The sequence below is a fragment of the Mustela putorius genome, unplaced genomic scaffold (genome assembly GCF_011764305.1).
Source record: "Mustela putorius furo isolate JIRA1106 unplaced genomic scaffold, ASM1176430v1.1 tig00003834_pilon_pilon_pilon, whole genome shotgun sequence".
Classification (NCBI taxonomy): Eukaryota; Metazoa; Chordata; class Mammalia; order Carnivora; family Mustelidae; genus Mustela; species Mustela putorius.
This window is the reverse complement of record NW_025421987.1, coordinates 74,703,814-74,724,352: the sequence shown is the minus strand read 5'-3', so window position 1 is coordinate 74,724,352 and position 20,539 is coordinate 74,703,814. Positions and strand designations below refer to the sequence as shown.

The following is a 20,539-nucleotide window of genomic DNA, read 5'->3' as shown; positions in this document are numbered from 1 at the left end:
GAAGTTTAAGGACAAAGCCCTTAAAAACCCAGGTAGGGTTTCACATCAGGAGGCAGCAGAACCAACATCTGCCTGCAGGCAGTCTGAGCCCCTGAGGTTGTTTGCTAAGCCCCACACCACTTGGCCTCCCAACTGAAGACACCTACCGGACCACTGAACTGCTGCATGGGGCCACCGAGTAACCTTGGAGAGAACAAAGGAAACTTCTCCCCATGCAGCCTGCATCTCTGACTAGAGTGGCCTCTGCGGATGGTCAGATCTGTGGTCTGGCTCTCAGGCACCAGCTGCTGGGATGAGATGCAGCCTCGGGGCCCAGGAATGAGCACAGTTCCTGGGCAAGGGCACAGCCACAGGACCCCCAATGGGCCCCGAGCACTGGGGAAGCAGCTGTTTGCCCTAACACACAGCCCTGCCAGTTTTGAAAACAATTTTGATGTCTGTTTCCCTCCTTAGTCCCTGATATTCCCATAGAATGGAGAGAGCTTCCTGGAATGCTCCTTTCCCTAGCCTGTTGTTTTCAGTTTCGTTTTGACTGTTTTTAAATAAATGAAACCCAAGAAGAGCTCCACCCCTGATCGTTGGTTCAACAGCAATAACCTGCTGTCGGCTGCCTTTGCCACAGTGAGACTTGGACAGGATCACAGCGAGATGCAGGCCCCGGGGGGCCCCAGCCCTGGGCAGACTTGCGTGCTGATTCTGATTTTCACCGTGCTCCTGCAGTCCCTCTGTGTGGCCGTGACTTACATGTACTTCACCAGAGAGCTGAAGCAGGTCAGTACCATGCACACGGTCCCTGACAGAGGCGCTCAGCCACCCTGGGGGGGGGGGGGGGGGGGGTAACTGCCTCTGTTTCCTCTTCTGGGAAAAAAAAAAAAGTTCCCTCTCTCTGCCTGTGGACCCTAAATGCTAACGCATATGATTACGGAGGACCTTGCAAAAGTTTAAGTTGAAAGGACTGTATGAACAGAGTGGGGTTACAGAACTCGTTCTACCAGCAACTGGCAGATGCAAAAGCAAAACTCCTAGCATAGTTGTTTTTTCCCTCTTCATCAGTTTGTGCATTTTATAATACTAGCAATTGAACTAAAATCGGCACTAAGTCTTGGAGTGTCATCAGGTTTGTCTTTTTCCTCCAAGACACGGGGTGGAGGGTAAGTCTGATCTTTGAAACATGATTTAGTTTGAGATCTGTGGCATTTCTGTGTGGACAACAGTGAGGATAGGAAGGACTGGCATTGGTCTGTTCCCTGGCCCCAGACATGTCATGCATAGAGTCTAGAGTCTAGAATTAAGACTTAGATTCTTAATTCTTAGATTCTTAATTCTAGAGTCTAGAATTAAGTCTGTTACCATAAGGACTTCACATTTTATGTTCCTGATAAAATAATTGAAAATAAAATGACTGCTCTATGTCTGTGGGTGGTCCAAGTGTGAATGCAGGTACATTTGACAGAGGGGGAAAAAAACCTTAGTACCATTTTAGTTCCTGCATTTCTCAACTATATAGAACTTTTGGAACCATGAATGCAAAATTGCTGAAAATAAACCAAGCCAGCGTTTGGGTTCTAATGTATGTTTTGACTAATTGTGTATTATATAGTAGAGAACTGTGAGTTGGAAGGAAATTTGGACACCCCCCGTTTTATAGATAAGGAGACTAGAGATCCCCAGACAAAATGACATACCTAAGCTCAGACAGGGCTTTGGAAGCGGAGGAGAACTCAAGTCTTTGGGCTCCTAAAACACACCTTCCTCCTCTACGGGGTGTCTATAGAGTTAACATATTTGCACCCTCGGATGCCCCCTGCATCCTGCCACATGATGATAAAGCAACATTGCATCTGCCGGCTGGCTAGGGAATGCAAGTAGAAGGGTCTCAGAAAAATATAAATTATCTAAATGCCATAGAGTGAGTATCTGTTATGGAAAGGCTGTTTGCATACCCTGTGAAGTATACATCTGGTTATCTCAAATAGTTGCAAAATTTTCCTTTGGAGTTGGATGAAGTAGACTCTTGTTTGATTTGCAAGGAATTATGAAAATGAGGGGCTATCCTTAGATGACCCGTGAAGCCAGCTTTGCTCTAGGGCACATTCAGAAGAGCCCTGGATATTTGTAACTAAAACATCTGTGTAACTATAAACATGCCTCTAGTTCTAAGTCCACCTGAGAGTCTGGAATACAGCTGCGTTCGTGAGTTTGGAGCTAGCATGTCCTAACTGTTATTAATTTTGCAGGATAAACAGAATGAGTCTGTCTCTATTGCGCAAGCCATTACCTCAGTTTGCTGACATTACAAGTTGGCCAAGTTTTAAGACTGAATTAACTAATTATTGACTCATGCACTTTTCTGTGTATATGATCAAGTATTTTTTTATTCAACTATAAAAATGGAAATTTTGAATAAAGCTTAACATCTCCCCACATGCATACATTTTTCTTGATTGCATAGTTATATATGGATACATATACGTATAGCCATATGGAAGAATTCATGGAAAGTGCCAGAAAGTGAGGAGAGTGAACAGATCTTCAGCCAATACTGTGTTCCAGAAACTTTGCAAAATATTGCTCTATTTGATCCTTAAACTTGTAAATAGAATTACTGAGCTTGTAACGAACTTGTAAATAGAATTGCCCTATTTTACAGATACATAGGGCACAAGGAATTAGATGATTTGCCCAAGATTATAAAACAGGTTAAAGGGAAAGCCCAGTTTTGAGCCTTGGCATTAAAGGAGTGCTCCATAAACTACTAGTGTTGAGAAGTCTCCTGCCACCATCACCCTCTTTGTCAGGAATGCTTGCAAGGAAAAGTGACTCTGCGTCTCTTTGGTTGACCGTGTAAAATTTGGAAAAGCATATTTAATGGAAGAATTAATTTCCTTAAACAGATCAGAGATTCCACTTGGGTTGATGAAAGTTCCCAGAAGGTAAGCTGAGCAAGGATTATAGAGAGCATGACCTAAGCAGGGCTGAGGAGCTCTGAGCTGACCTTCACACATAAGCACAAAGAAGCCTGTAGACTAGCAAGCCTGGACGCTAACTATGGGCTTAGCCTCTAAAGTTTATGTCTCTCTGAGAATATCTCGTGACAAGGAACTGCCTACCACTTTGGCATCATAGATGGGAAAGACAAGGGAGAAGGGGAGGCTTAGCCACCATTCTCCATAAATGGTTCTTTATGCTGCTTGTGGTTCACGGAAAATGATTCCTTAGAAACTCATGTCAGGGCAGGAGAGAAAGCCAGTGTCTCCACCACAAAGTCTCCGAGCCAGCTGGCAAAGGAGGCCAACCTGTAGACCACAAGCCCGGCCAAGGACTGACAAGGTTGGCCTTGGCCTAGACAATCACCATGTTTGTTGATGGCACCAACCGCAGTCACGGTGGAAACCACCTTTCAGGGCTCCTGGGTCAGAAGAGCAGACGCTAGGTGCAAAAGCTTTCCGAGTGCCGTGCAGATGAAAATAGCACACGTGACTCCCCGGCCTCCGACACCCAGATGTGGCTAATGCGAAACTAGCTCTGGTCTGAAGCATGCTTCAGGAAATTCATGCTTTGAAGTGGGAAGGAGGTGGGAAAAAAGGACAGAGAGGGACTCATCACATTAACCATCATGAATCATTCTCGAAACAACCATGGTACCCCCTCACTCACGCAGCTAGTCACCATCCCTGGCCAAAGTCTGGAGAAGAAACCACCAAATAGGAAAATGCAAGAAACATGTGGGGCTGGGGAGGAGGGCTGGGCTTTCCCTCAGGCCTTCGATTATTCAGAAACCAGTATTCATGCATAAAATGTGTAGAAGGTGAAATACCAAAATGTTGATCGTTGATCATTGTGATCTCTAGACTGTATGGTTAAGGATGTCTTTTTTCCTTTTCTATGTTTTATAAATTTTCTACCATGAATGCCATAAAAATATCTATGCTGCCTATATATGATTTTTAGGTAGGCTTTAAAAACGTGACATTTTTATACAGTCTTAAGAGAAAACAACCATACACGCAATTGCCTACATACAACCCTGAAAACAAGAGAGATCATCGAGAGGTTATTTAAGAACTAGGATCAGGGTGATTTTAGTGGGTTTTTTGTTGATTTTTAATTTAGAAAAGTGTTCTTTGCTTTTTTATATTTTGCAGGTTTCCCATATACCACCAATGGTTCTAGGGTTCATTAAATTTAGGGTAACAGGGGCGCCGGGGTGGCTCAGTGGGTTAAGCCTCTGCCTTCGATCCAGGTCATGATCTCAGGGATCTGAGACCCTGAGATCTCCTGGGATCGAGACCCACATCTGGCTCTCGGCTCAGCAGGGAGCCTGCTTCCCCCTCTCCCTCTGCCTGCTGCTCTGCCTACTTGTGATCTCTCTCCCTCTGTCAAATAAATAAATAAAATATTAAAAAAAAAAATTGGGGGTAAGAGTGGAGTCACATTAGCTAGTCAGCCTCCCTCCCATGTAGGCCTAGGATCTTAACATAATTTTCAGGGTTCTTCCTCCCACCTTCTGGAGGTGTTTCTGGAAAATCCCCAGAGGGTGTCCAGAACCACTCAGGTGCAGCTGGTTCTGGCCTGGGCTGGGCCCTGTGGCATTTCCACCCTCTCAGACTCCCCTTCAGTTCCCAAGAAGCTTCCAGCTACCATGACTGCGGGGCCCCCGGCAGCTCTCAGCTCTGCCTTCTCCTGCCCCTGGTCCTAGCTTCTCCTGTTCTTCATCTTTTTGTGATGAGAGAGCTTCCAGCTGCTGTGAAGTAAGAAAAGACATCCTCCTCCTCTCTGTGTCAGGCACGTCTTTTCATGTCCACAAGTTATAGGCGTTTGTGAACCTGTTTATTCAGTTTCATCAGACCAATGTCTGGCCAGAGAACACCCATACTGGTTGTCCCGGGACAGGGTCCAATGTAGCTAACTTGCTCTTCCTGGAACCACCCTCTGGGCTTTGTATTGAATCCAGCTCCTCCTCTCTGATCCTCTCCACCCCCAGTTGCGGGATATGTTCTCCTATTTCTAAAGCATACCTAATCGAGTTCCTAGGAAATGCGTTTTAGCTCCCACATATATTGGAGGTGCAAGTAGATGTCTATAGGAGACAAGCATGGTGGGGAGGGAGCAAATCAGTGTTGTTAACTCCACACAGCTTAGGCGGCCCCAGCTGTCACCGCTAGCACATCTACTAACTGGAGAAAGTTTGACTCTTGTAATTAAAGGCAGGAAGAAAGAAAATAAACATTTATTTAGAAAGTAAATGAATGTTCTGTGCCAGAGTCTGTGGAAGGAATTCATCAACTCAGATTTGTGCTTTTGCACTTGAGGGAGCTTCGTCAAATGTCCAAGGGGCATGTGGCTGGGCTCAGAACAATGTGACTCTGACTGGGACCGCGCACAAACAAATTATTTTGATTTGGAATGAGATTGTCTTTTTATAGGAAGGAGCATCATTAAGTTTGATCTTTCCTTCAGGCTTTGGTGTCCCCTAAGTTCAAACAATAGATAAAAATGGCCATTTATTTCTCCAGAGAAAAGCAATTCAGATTTGCACAGGGAAATAACAGCTCCTCGATCCCAGTTGTTAAAAACAAAAACAGGAAAAAGGAAAAAAAAAACCTAATGTCTGACCTCGAATGGACTTCCCGTTTTCCTTTGTAAAATTAACCAGTTGTCAGCCTAGAATGTGCTGGATAGTTTGGGTTGTGTGCGTGCACGCGTTTGTGTGTGTGTGTGTGTATATTTGATATCAGGCTAGTACTTTGTTGACAGTTACCTGGCCATTATAAATGCTTGTTCTCAATCGGAAGGAGGGGTGAACCTTCAAATGGTATTTCAAGTGTCTGTAACTAGCGTGGACATTTAATAAAACAGTGTTAAGATTTCCCGTGGAAATATATTCTAGATTCTACCATTCAGAGGAGTAGAATTCACAAAAGTAACTAGAATTTACTCAATACCAGAAGCTCAGATTGAGAAAAAGAACATTACCTGTACCCCAAAGGCCCTGAAGGATTTGTTTACTTTTTTATTTAGGATCCTGGAATTTAAATGGACTCTATTGCCTACTGTTCATTTTTCTTTCTTTCTTTCTTTCTTTCTTTCTTTCTTTCTTTCTTTCTTTCTTTCTTTCTTTTTTTATTTTGAGAAAGAGAGAATTTGAGTGAGAAGGGGCAGAGTGAGAGAGAGAATCTCAAGCAGGCTCCACGTTGAGCCCAGAGGCCAGCACAGGGCTTGATCTCACAACACTGAGATCATGACCTGAGCCAAAATCAAGAGTCAGACGCTTGACAGACTGTCAACCGGGTGCCCCTCTATTGCGTACTTTATACCTAGGTGGTTTCCCATCTTCGGAATGGGAACCTCCCCATCCCAGAGTTGGAAATGATCTCAAAGATCACCACAATGAACCAGCTCAAAGATCAAATGAAAAACAGAGAAGAGAAGAAGCAGTTTGTTGAGGGACACACTGGGGCAGTGAAGGGCATTGTGACCCAGGATGTCTGGACCACACCTGTAACCTTTCCACCATATCCAGCTGCTTCCTTGTATTCACCAAAGGACAGCATGGCTACTTCTATTTCAAGCCATGAGCTTATCTCAGGTGCCAAGACATCTTTGAATCTGTCATACATCAGTTCCTATCACTTAACTTGTAAATGAACAAAAATAAAAAGCTCTTGAGCCTAATATTGTGTTCTACTCCATCTTAACCCAGATGCAGGACAAGTACTCCCGAAGTGGCATCGCCTGTTTCTTAAAGGAAGACGACATCCCGTGGGACCCCTATGATGAGGACAGTATGAACAGCCCCTGCGGGCAAGTGAAGTGGCACCTCCATCAGGTTGTTAGAAAGGTAGGTGGGCCACCAGGTCCCTCCACCAGCAGGTGTGGAAGGTCACAGAGCAGGGAACACTTAAGAGCATTGAGTGGAGGTGCTGCATTTTGCAAAGGAGGAAACTGAGGCCCAGAGTGTTTAAGTGATTTTTCCCCAAATTCATAGAACTAGGAGAAAGTGGAACAGCACGAAACAGTGGGTCCTGGCTGACTCCTTGGTCTTGAGTTCACTCCTCTACTCGAGCCTCCCCATCTAGTCTAAACTTTTCATCTCCCATCATAGAAATTGAGGCACAGACAGGGCAGTGTGTTCAAGGTCACACCACAATAAAAGACGTGTGTGATTTCTTTTGTTGTTCCGAAGACAGACGAAGCTGTGTACTAATGTTTTTATACTCTTCCAACCTTGTTGATCTCTGGAATTAAACATATATTTATTTTTGTATACATATAGAGATGAAGAAAGAGGAAAGGAAGAGGGAAGAAAGAGAAACTGAGAAATTGAAGGTGATGACATCTCGATTTATAGTTAATAAATAACCAATTACAAAATATGTTTGTAGAAGTTGCTTAAACAGGATCCCTAGCAAAAACTCTCTGTCAGCAAAGAGTTTGTTTCATTAAATTACATAATTTTAACTCCTGCCTATCCAGAAAGGTCAGGATGAGAACATGACTATGAAAATAACTCCGTGATACAACATCATTATTTAAAAAAAAAAATGCTGGGGACATTCCCAGGGCAGGAAGGAGGTGTGTTTTGAAGATATGATTGCAAGCCCATTGTTTGGTGCTCAGTCTGTCTTTGCATAGAAACTGTCATGCTTGTGGTTAGGGCTCCAGTTTATGAGCCACGCAATCCTCACAGTAGAGCCCAGATGTCTTCTAGGATGCCATTTCTATGAGAAATGGAATCTGACCTCACCCGAAGGCCACGGCAGGGCGCCCACTGCATACAAGCTGTACAGAAGCAGCTTGACTCCATTGCTCCAGGTGGTCAGGTGTTGAGGACCAAGAAGCCTGGGGCGGGGGTGGGCAGTGCCGGCTGGCGGATAGGGCGCGGGGGCATCCTGAGAAGACTGAGGAATGGGACTCAAACGTCCCTGGGGTTGGTGGGGGCAAACCCATGGGTGGCAGGGGAGAGAAACTCAGAGAAGAGCAGAAATCTGGAGCCTGAGGAGGGGGCTGGATGCTGGGGCAGAGAGTGGGGGGAGGGTAGAGAAGTAGTGGGGTTAGACTTCACATACCTCTTCCTGCTGTTCTCTCTCTGCCTCCCTCCCATTCTCCCACACCACCGCTCACTAGAATAGGGAGAGGCTGGGAGAGGACACAGATGGGTGGTCAGGGTAGGGGGGAATGATTTCCCACTTTTTTCAGGTGCCATTAATGGAACAGATTATTTTCCAGTAAACATCCTAAAATTCCATATGGTATGCCATTTAATCCTCAGAACAGCTCTCTGAGGAAGGAATCAAAACTATTATCTTCCTCTCTCTCTCTTTTTAAAATGTATTCATTTATTTTAGAGAGAAAGAGAATCTGAGGGGCTGGGGTAGAATCTCCAGCAGACTCACCACTGAGTGTGGAGCCCGACTTGGGGATGGATCCCATGACCCTGAACCTGAAATCAAGAGTCTGACACTCAACTGACTGGGCCCCCTCTTACTCTTCTCCTTTTTTTTTTTTTTTTTTTTTAAATTAGATGAAGAAATTAAAGTTCACATCAGTTAAGTAACTTGAGCAAAGTCTCCCAGAGCTAGTGATTGACACATTTGCATCTGGACCATTTGACCAGACTGTTATCATTCTTTGATTCTGCTTCCCACACTACAAGAATTACCCTTCTCTTTTCCTGCTGCTCCTCCTCTTTCCTTCCTTCCTTCTACCCCAGAATGAGAGAGATAAGGAGACCATGCTGAGGCCACTGCTGGCTTCCCTCCTCCCCCCAATGCCCATTGTGCCAGAGGTGGACCTGCCCTTATTGGGTCAGGGCTTGAGACCAAGGGAAAAACAGAGAGCTTCTGGTTTGGGGTGGGAGTACAGAGAAGGAGAGTTTCTGGCAGTTTCAAAAGGGACAACAGTGGCAGGAAAGGATGGACAAAGGCCCAGGGGACAGAACTAAATGGAGGGAACTTCAGAAGCCACAGCTGCGCTCAGTATTAGCTCATCTAATAGAAAGGTTAAGGTTTCCCTCTTTCTTACTGATTTTCCCCACAGGTTAGTACAAAGAAGGTGATGCTAGCTATTTAGAAAAGGTATTGGCATGTGGTAAAACATGTTTATGTGAAGAATGCCCTGGCCACAGGTCAGAAACGAGAGAATGGCACAGTGTTGCCAAGTCCTGCCTTGGTGGGCTCTGTATGTCCAATATGTCTTACACCTTGAGTCTTGGGTCTGCCCAGCCATTCAAAGCCCCTGAACACTGTTCCGCAGTGCACTTAACCCACACACTTGCCTGCAGACTCACGCCCCACATGGAGAAAGCGAGGAGGCCTGGGGAACACATCCAGTAGCCACAAGGAAGTTTGGGCAACATTAGCCTCATCTACCTTGCCAGATGGCACCTTCTTCCTGGGCAGCTCCAGGTGTGGCCTCTGAAGGCCCCTTCCAGAAACAGAACTTTCCACAGCTCCCTCTGCCTCAGTGTTCACCCCAGCTCCCGCCCTTTAGATGTCCACCCTGTGCTTGGACATTTAAAGCTTCCGAGGTTCCTCTCTGGCATAGAAAGGACATCTTAGACATCAGCAAGAAGGGCCATAGACATTCTGTAGTCAGTTGAAATTTTTAGGGAAATTAACAAGCTTTATTCAATACTGTTTGCAGATGATTTTGAAAACCTATGAGGAAACCATACCTACAGTTCCAGGTAGTATTTTTTTTATTATTTTAATTTTCTGCTGTCGACTTCATGATGGGGTGAATGGCTCTCCAGCCCTTCTCCTCCACTCCCTTCCACGCATCCTCCCTCAGACTGTGATTCAGTGTCTCAAGCCACTTGATTCTATCTTTCTCTTTGTATTGGCCATTAGGAAGCTTAGAGCCAAACCTGGGGCCCCAACTGCGGTCAAAACTTTATTTCTTCTGAATCTTGTTTTCCCACCATGAATTTCCCTTTCACCTCCATTTCTTCAGTTATTTATTTTTTACTTTCAAATGTGCTGTAAGTAAGTCATCTAAATCCTTTCTGGAACATGGCTGAAAGTAAGATAAATGAGAACCCAACATGACCTATCTTCTCTGCTTCTGACCACTACGAGGCTCTATGACTTTTTTTACGCAAGGGCCTCTCGCTTTGTCACCTTTCCCAGCAATCATTTACCACCCCCCCACTTCTCATCCTGTGGTCTCTCAGCCACGGCCCCTTCCTGTTCACGGTCAGCAGCCTGCTTCAACCCACATTCTCTTTGAGGGCTGTTACCCAGGCTGCCTTCTGCCTGGCTTCTCATATAACTAACTCCTTGTCATTCTCATCTTATCATCTCATTACCTCTTCAGGGAATATTCCTCTGCCTACCTTTCTAAGTAAGTCGCCCCACACCCTGCTATTTCTATTGCATTTTCTTGTGTATTTTATTTTATTTATATATATATTTTTTATCCATGTGCTCTCTGATTCCCTACTAGATTAAAGATCTGCAAAGATTGAATGCATGTCTGTTTCTCTCATCTGTCTATACCTAGCACCGAACTTGATCCTCGAAACCTAGGAGATTCTTTATCTACCTGGCCCTGAGGGGTAACACATTTCGTGTTTCGTGTGTGTGTGTGTGTGTGTGTGTGTGTCTGTCTATCTGTCTGTCTGTATTTTGATTGAGATTAAATTCACATAACACACAAATAACTTTTGGGGGCACCTGAGTGGCTCAGTTGGTTAAGTGGCTGCCTTCAGCTCAGGTCATGATCCCAGGATCCTGAGATAGAGGACAACATCAGGCTCCTTGCTCATTGGGGAGCCTGCTTCTCCCTCTTTCTCTGCCTGCCTGCCGCTCCCCTTGCTTATGCTCTCTCTCTCTCTATCTCTTTCTCTGTGTCAAATAAATAAGCAAATAAAAATCTAAAACAAACAAACAAGTAACTCTTTTTTGAGGTATCATTCTCATTTTATTTTTTATTGAAATATAGTTGACATACAATATTATATTTCAGGTGTATACCATAGTGAGTTGACATTTACATACATTACAAAATGCTGACTACAATAAGTATGATTACTAACTATCACCATACCATAGTGACCATAGTCACTAATACTGATTACAGTGTTAGTGACTATCTTCCCTATACTGTACTTTATGTCGCTGTAGCTTACTTGTTTTATAACTGTACCTCTTAATCTCCTTCACCTGTCTCACCCATCTCCCCAACCCACTCCCTCTGGCAGCCACTAGTTTGTTCTCTGTATTTATGTGTCTGTCTTGTTTTGCTTGTTCGTTTGTTCTTAGATTTCACATACAAGTGAAATTTTACATTATTTGTCTTTCTGTCTGACTTATTTCACTCAGCATAATACCCTCCAGGTCCATCCATGTTGTCCCAAATGGCTCAATTTCATGGTCTTTTACAGCTGAGTAATGTTCCATTGTGTGTTTACCACAGCTTCTTTATCCACTCATCTACGGGTGGACACTTGGGTTGCTTCCAGATCTTGGCCATTGTACTCATGTTGCAGTGAACATAAGGGAGCATATATCTTTTCAAAAATAGTGATTTCATTTGCCTTTTCTTGGGATAAATATCCAGAGGTGGAATTGCTGGATTGTACGGCTTTTCTATTTTTAGTTTTTTTGAGGCACTTCCATGCTATTTTCCAGAGGGGCTGCCCTGATTTACCAGCAGTGCTGTGGGGCTCCCTTTCCTCCACATCCTGGCCAACACTTGTTGCTTGTCTTTTTGTTATTAGCTGTTCTGACAAGTGTGCAGACAGCTCATGGTGGTTATGATTTGCATTTCCCTGATGATAAGTGATGCTGAGCATCTTTCCACGGCAGAGCAGGAACAAGTGTGGGGGGACGCTGGTCTCAGCCGAGCTGCTGTAGAGGGGCTTCTACCAGGAGGCACAGATTGGATGGGGCAGGTCCACAGGGCAATGCCAGGACCAGGCGAGGTGCTAGCAAGGTTGGTGAAGAGAGTCAGAACTGGCACTGGTCAAGTTGGCTAGAGAGAAGGAAGGCAAGAGAAAAGGCCGCCAGCACTTCTGTTCCCAAAGAAACTTCTTATAGATCCTTGCCTTTCTATCACATGCCCTGAAGTTAGGAAGAAATATCCTTCACATATGGCCCAGGCACTTTTGAATCCACTGCCTCTGTGCTGGGTTTTGGAGTAAGTTTGTGTGCAAGCCCTTTGAAAGCAGAGTCTCGGTTTCCTCCAGCCCTCTGGCTCTCCTGGAGGTGAGCCCCACTGATTTTCAAAGCTGGACATTGTGAGAGCTGTCTTCCCAGGGCAGGCCCCGGGCTGGGGAGGGGGGGGGACAGTGTCCCATGTGGGGCTTGAATCCCTTGCTCCCCAGGGGGAGTTTCCATACCTATGTATACCCTTACCGCTTGTAGATCACCTTGCCTTGAAGGTGAGTCCTGATGAGATCTTAACCCTGGCCCTTTCAACTCGTCTCCATGTGGCTTTTTCTTTATATCTTTGACTATGGAAGAGCTGTTCTGCTAGTCTTCAGGTTCTTTTCAGAGAGAATTACTCTATATGTAGTTGTCTTATGGAACCTCAACTGGATCTAGTAGAAGAACCAGGCACTGGTCACCTTGGAGGTTTATTTAATACTGGCAGGTTCAGAGGAGAGTAATCTCCCAAGGACAGCCACCAGCACAAACAAAGGGGGTAGTTTATACACTTTTACTTCTGTATCTGTGCCACTTCTGTATGCTTGATGGCCAGGCAGGAAGGAAAACCCGGAATGGCCCTGGGGCCAGGACTGGGATTCCCCTGCTGGATTGGTCCAGCGCTTTAGAACACAGATTTCCCTTATCAGTTGTAGCCTTGATGTGTCCATGGGAGGATGTGAGCTCAGGATCTTCCTACTCCACCACCTTTGAGAATGTTATGGTCAACCATTTTGAAGGCCCAATTTAGTGGCAGATAGCACATTCACAATATTGTGTCACCTCCCTATCTCTCCACATAGAAGGCTCTTAATACGTATTTTTAAATGAATACATAAGTCAATAAAACTACTGGATAAAATTTGCTACTTTTTCACATTTGGCTCACTGTAACCCCATTTTCCCATACTAATGGCCATGGAGACCTGAATACACATACTGGAGACTGCTGTCCTGGGGCACACCAGCCTGGCAGAGAAGAAACTGTTCTCTAAGTGTTGCAAAGATGTCTTTCTACTTTTCAACTCTCCTTTTTCGATACCATAAGCTTCTTCATTGCTTAACAACCCCCGTTTTTCTTTATTAAATACACTTTATGAAACATGAAGGATAAGATCTGTTCCCAGGATCTACGCATTCTTCTGGAAATTTCCGTGAAAGTGGTAATCAGAACAGTGAACACTCCCCTTCTTCTGATGAGGCAAAACTGATCCCTGGTCTACAGAAGATGCATGTACTATTTTCAGTGTGTAAGAAGAATACTCTTCTCTATTTATCACACTAAGATGTAGAAATTAGGCACTAATTCAGTATATGAAGGTGCATTCATGACACACAAACAGACATATTCACAGGTTCCTTTTCCACATGTAGTCTGCTATAGCCAGTAGGAAATCTTGTCTTTGTTTGTTTATTTTTAGAAATGTCTTCTTTAGAATTTGCTTTTGTGTTTAGGCTTCCCTGAATCTTCACAATGACCTCTAAATGTAAGATATTTATAATTAAATTCATCTTCTGCATATTTTAAAACAAGGTGTCAAGGTCTAAGGGCAGGCAAAGCATTATGAATTATTAAACAGTAGAAGTTAAAGGTGAATGGACACATCATCCTTGAAAGCTGAGCATTCTGAGAGTATTACGTAATTGTCCATGCATCCCCATGATACGTTTGGTCTTCAGGACTGTACAAATGCCTATCTATCCTGAATTAAGTAACAACTTGTACAAGATGGATGGAAGAGATTCTTACTTCCTATTCATTCCTTTCCTGTGAAATTTTACCACCTCCTTTCTGTTCCTTCTCCTCCTAGCCTTGATTAAGACCTCCTGTTCTCATTCCTGATCAGTTATAGTCTGGTAACTTGCCAGTCTCCAACCCTTCCAACTTCTACCCATCAGACCTTACTTTGAGATAGGATAGCCTAAAGCACAACACATTATCTCTCCATTTCCCCTATCAAAATCTTTCAGAGTCCTACCGTGTCCGTGTCTCTTAGCTTAACATTCAAACCCTCCATCATTTGGCTCCCCATTTAAGCCCGAATCTGAACCCCTTCTATGCTGCAGCCCAGGAATGCTTTGTGTATCCTGCCTGTGGCCCCTGTCCTCGATCTCTGAAAATGCCCTTCTTCCATTCTTTCCCAAGTCTGCCCACGCTCATCCTCTTTAGAGCGTTATCCTCACACCTCAAATATTTGCTTGCATTCATTTGTCTCTAGATCTTTCTCCTTGCTTCTAAAGGAGCACCTGGCATAGATGTGAAGAGTACCTTGGTTTGTTGGAGTAAGCCTTAGCACAAAACCCTCCCCTGACCTCAGTCCTCCAATAAAGAGGACTCTTTCCCTCTTTGGAATGCCCATCACCCTTTATTTATATTTATTTATTTATATTTATTATTATGTATTATGTGTGTGTGTATGTGTGTGTGTGTGTATTTGTATTTCTCACAAGTAAATTTTCACTGTCTAGTTCATATCTCTCCTAAAAGATAGTAAGTCTTTTGAGGGCTCAGTCTGTGTAATTAGTGTTTAAACAGTGATTTGCAACCCCTCTCTATTACAGTGCAGTAATTTATTGCTGGCAATGTTTTCTTTCTTTCTTTCTTTCTTTCTTTCTTTCTTTTAAGATTTTATTTATTTATTTGACATAGAGAGAGAGACACAGAGAGAGAGAGAGACAGTGAGAGAAGGAATACAAGCAGGAGAAGTGGGAAAGGGAGAAGCAGGCTTCCCATGGAGCAGGGAGTCCTATGTGGGGCTCGATCCCAGGACTCTGGGATCATGACTTGAGCCGAAGGCAGATAGATGTTTAATGACTGAGCCACCTAAGCACCCCTTGGCAATATTTTCTTGATGATAAAATATCATTTATCGTAACCAGTGTAAGCACACTGGGGAAGTTGGAACTGATTTTCTGAAAAGAGGAGTTTGCTGAATTTGTGTATTTAAAGGCTGCTCCAAAGTACTGCAGAAAGTGATCAATAAGTCTTATTTGCTTATTATTATCTAGTGAATTAGTGACTTTATTTTTATATACTGATTATCATGACCAGTATGCCAATTCATGTTTCCTTTTAGAGGGGCAGGCGTGGGAGATGACTGTTGGACACCAGTTTGTAGCATCTATAGACCATTGTTCTCACCATTGCTCCTTTAGAATCAGGATCGCTCTGTTTCTATATATAACTCAAAGTGGAAATTCATCAGTGCTTGGTTATTTGGGTACATTCAATGACTCAGCAGAATTATTACATGTCCCCAGCGATTTATTTATTTGTTTGTTTGTTTGACTTAGAAAGGGCCAGAATCTTCATTTTGTTATATTCTGGATGGGCCTCACCTTTGAGATGCTGGTGAATTCTAACCCAAGCTACTGCTTATTCTTCTCATCTAAAATACTTTCAAAATTAAACATAAGCAGGAATCGATGGATGATCATATTAAAATGTAGGCTATTTTGATGAAAGCCCATACGATCAACTTTGGAAGCCCAGTGTGCTTACAGTGTCTGACCGACAGCAGTTCTGAATAACAATGTTTTTGAAAAGTAGGTTTGATAACTGCTAAAATTCTTTATCATTTTTCTTTTTAGAAAAACGGCTAAATATTCCTAGCCTACTAAGTGAAAGGAGTCTTCAGAGAGCAGCAGCTCACATAACTGGAAGTAGCCGGAGAAGAAGCTTGTCTCCATTTCCAAGTAAGAGAAAAAAACAAATATATGGCTAAAAGGAAGGCACTGGAAAAATTCGTTCCAGATAGTTTATTCTTTTTATAAACATATATTTTTAGTCCTCAGGGGTACAGGTCTGTGAATCACCAGGTTTACACACTAGTTTATTCTTTTAACTTGTCTATGAAATGTTGATATGGCTAGCTACAAAATGCTCAGTGGTAATGAGGGCTCAGATTGCTTCTTTTCAGAAGCAAGATTACAAGACAAATGGAAAATTCTGTGGTGGGAGAACTTTGTCTTTGAGTTTCCCATACCCCTATTTGTGCTTTTCTTCTTCTTCCTCAAAGTAATTTCTCTCTCTCACTCTCATCAAATCTTCCTCCTCTTCAAAAGTTCTAAATCAGTTATTTACTTTCACCATGAGTCACTAGGTATTCCTTGTGGCATTTGTATTTGGTTGAATTATGGGAAGCTGCCAATATTTGACCATTTTTCACTCACAGACATGTCAGTTTCATAAGGTTCAGCCAAATATGATAAGTCTATTTCTTACCTGAAGAACTGTTGTCTACACAGTCCTGTAACGTTGAAGGAGTCCTGTGGTCTAAATCCCCACGCTGGAATACCAGCTCCTCTTTACCTAGATATATGCTTTGAGCAAATTACCTAATCAAATCAAGCTTCAGTTTCTTCATATACAAAGTAGAGATAATCTTTATATCATAAAATGCTGAAGATTAGCACAGGTGAAATTCCTGGGAATTTTAAGTACTCCATAAATAGTGGCTTTTCCTATTATGAAAGGTTTCATCCAAGTTAAAGAAATTTCAGATGTCACTTAAAATATGAAAAGACTGTAGGATTTTTTTTTTCTTCAATTTTTGGTGAGGACAGTTGCCTTCCTGGTATTCCTGAATTCTTGCTTTATGAATGATTGACATGTTCTGCCTATGAGTGAGATCGTTATTATAATGTTACTATTTACTACTCAACAAGAAACACAATAGTTGTTTTTACACTATTGAAAAACTAAATTTTGCACCAATCCTGGAGACGGGTCCAAAGTTTAAAGGAATGTCGTATTTTAGTAGGGCCCTTTTTCACTCAAAGTCTTTGGGAGTTAAAGATCCAAGGGTCTGAAGATCTTTAAATCTGGGCTCTCTTTGCCCAGCTGTGTGCCCTGTCTTATTGTGGACTAGAAATGCTTTCTGCTTGAATAGTGCCATTGACTCTGGATTGTGGAGAAAGACCAAGAAGGACCCCAAAGAGACCCAAAGAAACTGCAATAAGTTCTGAGCTCCAGGCTTAAGGAAATAGATATGTTTCTTTTGGCTTCCTTATTTGTTACTCATTTGAACTCACCAGCATAAGAAGGTCAGTAGGGGTGCGGGATAGAAGTTTTGCCCAAGAGTCAAAATTGCCATTTGGGTTAATCATCTCTCATGCTACAGTTTAGAGCTGAGTGTGACAGATGTGGCCCAAGTGGTGGATGAGGTGGAAAGTAAGGGACTTCCAACAGATCAGAATCATACAATACCCTCAGATTCCTATATGACTGAAATTTGGAATCCTTGTAAGATTGAAGGAGCAAGCAGTTTGTATTAGATTGAAAGTCTTCAAAATCCCACCCCCAAAATTGGCTAGGCACAGCTACTGAGATCATTCTTACCTTTGTTACAAACTTCTTTCTTTTAATTTTCTTTCTCCCTGAACTTCATACAGGCTCCAAGAATGAAAAAGCTTTGGGCCAGAAACTAAACTCCTGGGAGTCATCGAGAAAAGGACACTCATTCTTGAATAATTTGCTCTTGAGGAATGGAGAGCTGGTTATCCATCGAAGGGGATTTTATTACATCTATTCCCAAACATACTTTCGGTTTCAGGAACCTGAGGAAATTTCAGGAACGAGTTCAACAGAACAGAACAAAAAGAAAAACAAACAAATGGTACAATATATTTACAAATACACAAATTATCCTGACCCTATACTGCTGATGAAAAGTGCTAGAAATAGTTGTTGGTCTAAAGACTCTGAATATGGACTCTATTCCATCTATCAAGGTGGGATATTTGAGCTTAAGGAAAATGATACAATTTTTGTCTCTGTAAATAATAAGCAATTGATTGACATGGACAGAGAAGCCAGTTTTTTCGGGGCCTTTTTAGTTGGCTAATTAATCTGCAAAGAAAAAACAATATTCCCAAAGTGACTCTTCACAAAAAGTAAGGAAATCTGAGCAAAGCCGCTTCAACCAGAAGACCTAAAAAGCAACACACGCTTCTCTAATATCTCTGAAAATGACCAAGTCATTTTAAGAAAGCGAAATTCCCAAAGACCTTTCAGGGGTCTACAAGATATCAGTTTGCTCTCAGAAACCTAGAAAATTCTGTTTCCAAACACTTGTGTAGCAATACACAGCTGTCTTTATTTTCTACTCTTGTGAGGATTCCAGAAGAAAGATTAATGATCCATCTCTTTTTTTGGAGGCTCCACACTGGCTCTGTGGAGCCCAACACGGGGCTTGAACTCCCAACCCTGAGATCAACATCTGAGCTGAGATCAAGAGTCAGATATTTAACCAACTGAGCCACCCAGGCACCCAGTGATCCGTCTCGTAAGTAATATATCACCTTGGTCATTTCCAGGTTACCATAACAGACAACAAGGAGAACCACTAAAAGGTCATGATCTTGGGAGGTAGCCTCTGTCAATATATGGGATGTGCAAAGGGTGTTTGCATCATGCTTGACCTTACAGGAGTTATCTCATACACCTGGATTTGATGGAGATAAGAACATTCTACTCAAAATAATATCATTTTGTTAAAAAAAAAAAAAACTAAACTAAATTTATGCTCAGTGAATAAGGAATTACTTCTGAATGGCTTGTGATTTTCACTACAAAAGTCAAGCTGACCCAAAGTACTAATAATATTTTTGATAAAGGACTCCATAACGAGTGAACAGCTAATCAGGACAAGGGAATTTGGCCTCATGGGAGCAGGAAGAGAAATGGGAAAGTGGAAACACCAAACACAGGTAAATTCGCAGAGAAGAGCCTAGGAGAGATCTAATCCTCACCTCCCACCCCCTACCCCATCCTCCACTACCAAATGTCTTTGTCTAGTATACATCTGCTTAAGGTTGAATCAGTTATTTGCCTCAGCCAGAAGAGGAGCAATTGCTTTTATCTGCCAAAATTGTGACACAAAACATTTTATTTCACCATTTAATCTAACCAGTTGGAAAAAAAAAATTAGTTGGAGTATTTGTCTAATCTCTTCTAATTGTTGCTCTAAATGCAGCATAATTTATACTTTGAGGTTGTCTGCTCAAACGTTCATTTAAATTTGTCTGATCCAATAGGTCTTTCTCAAAAAAGTTTCCTTTAAACTTAAATTTACAACACCCTGCAGACACCTGGCACTTCTGGCCCCTCTCACTCTATTTTCTATAACACTAGTTAAGTTTTTACATACTGACAAATTGACATATTTGTTACTCTGTGTTTTAAAGCCTGCCTCCTCTCACCAGAATATAAGCACGGTGATCACAGGGCATGTTTTGTCCCGTCCCCATCTGTAACCTCAGTCCCTGGGACAGTGCCTTAACACAACACCCACACAAAATACGTTTGTGAATCGATGAATGACTGAGTGAATGAATACTTAATCATATGGGGAAAAATTTTAAAAGCATCCTCTGCCTTATCCCTTATACTGAAAAAAACTTTGAGGAATTTCAAAAGTAATCTCCAAGTGAAGACCTTCTTTTTAAAAAAATTTTAAAGATTTAACTTTTAAGTAATCTCTACACCCAATGTGGGGCTCCAGCTTACAACCCCAACATCAAGAGCTGCATACCCTACCGACTGAGCCAGGCAAGAACCCAGAAAAAGACCTTTTAAACAAGGATTTAAAAGTGAAAGAAAAAAGACTACAATGTGTGTTCCATAAAATCTTGAAAGAGAACATTTTTGCTCTATATTTTTATACTAAATTTTTAAGATGTTACTTTTTCAATAAAGATGACATATTAAAATGTGTAGTTTTTGTTTAATATTTGCATTTGTCTTATGGTACCAAGATTATTAAAATGGAAAAAAGGACTTCTAATCTCTTTTTCATGATATCTTTTATCTGATGTCTCTTACAGAAGAAAGGAATTAATTTCTCACTTTTTATTTAATGTGTTAAATATGTCAGTCTTTTCCTTTATAGCTAATGCTTTTGTTATGGGTTGAATTGTGTCCCCCCAGAAAAGGTATGTTGAAGTCCCACTCCCCACTACCTCAAAATGTAAACTTATTTGAAAATAGGGTTGTTGCGGATATAATTACTTATGATGAGGTCATATGCAAAAATGAGGGTCTTTATAATAATAAGACTTGTATTCTCTCTCTCTCTTTTTTTTTTTTTAGGATTTTATTTATTTATTTGAGAGAAAGAGAGAGAGAGGGAGTGGGGGAATAAGCAGAGGGAGAGAGATAGGATGACTCTACATTGAACACCGAGCCTGATGCAAGGCTCAGTCTCATGACCCTGAGATCATGACCTGAGCTGAAATAAGAAGGGACACTCAACTAACTGAGTCACCCACGTACCCCAAGACTGGTAATCATATTAAAAGAAGAAAATTGGGGTGCCTGGGTGGCTCAGTGGGTTAAAGCCTCTGTCTTCAGCTCAGATCATGATTCCGGGGTGCTGGGATTGAGCCCT

The 20,539-nt window shown here is 42.4% G+C and overlaps 1 protein-coding gene across 1 annotated transcript; it reads left to right on the top strand.

The window, feature by feature from the left end:
• Nucleotides 1–531: 531 nt before the first annotated feature.
• TNFSF10 (TNF superfamily member 10) lies at nucleotides 532–19,868 on the top strand. The gene is made up of 5 exons (XM_004756590.3): nucleotides 532–771; nucleotides 6,704–6,841; nucleotides 9,646–9,688; nucleotides 15,741–15,845; nucleotides 17,544–19,868. The coding sequence occupies exons 1-5, from the start codon at nucleotides 547–549 to the stop codon at nucleotides 17,993–17,995; spliced, it is 963 nt and encodes a 320-aa protein (XP_004756647.1). The 5' UTR covers nucleotides 532–546; the 3' UTR covers nucleotides 17,996–19,868.
• Nucleotides 19,869–20,539: the final 671 nt, after the last annotated feature.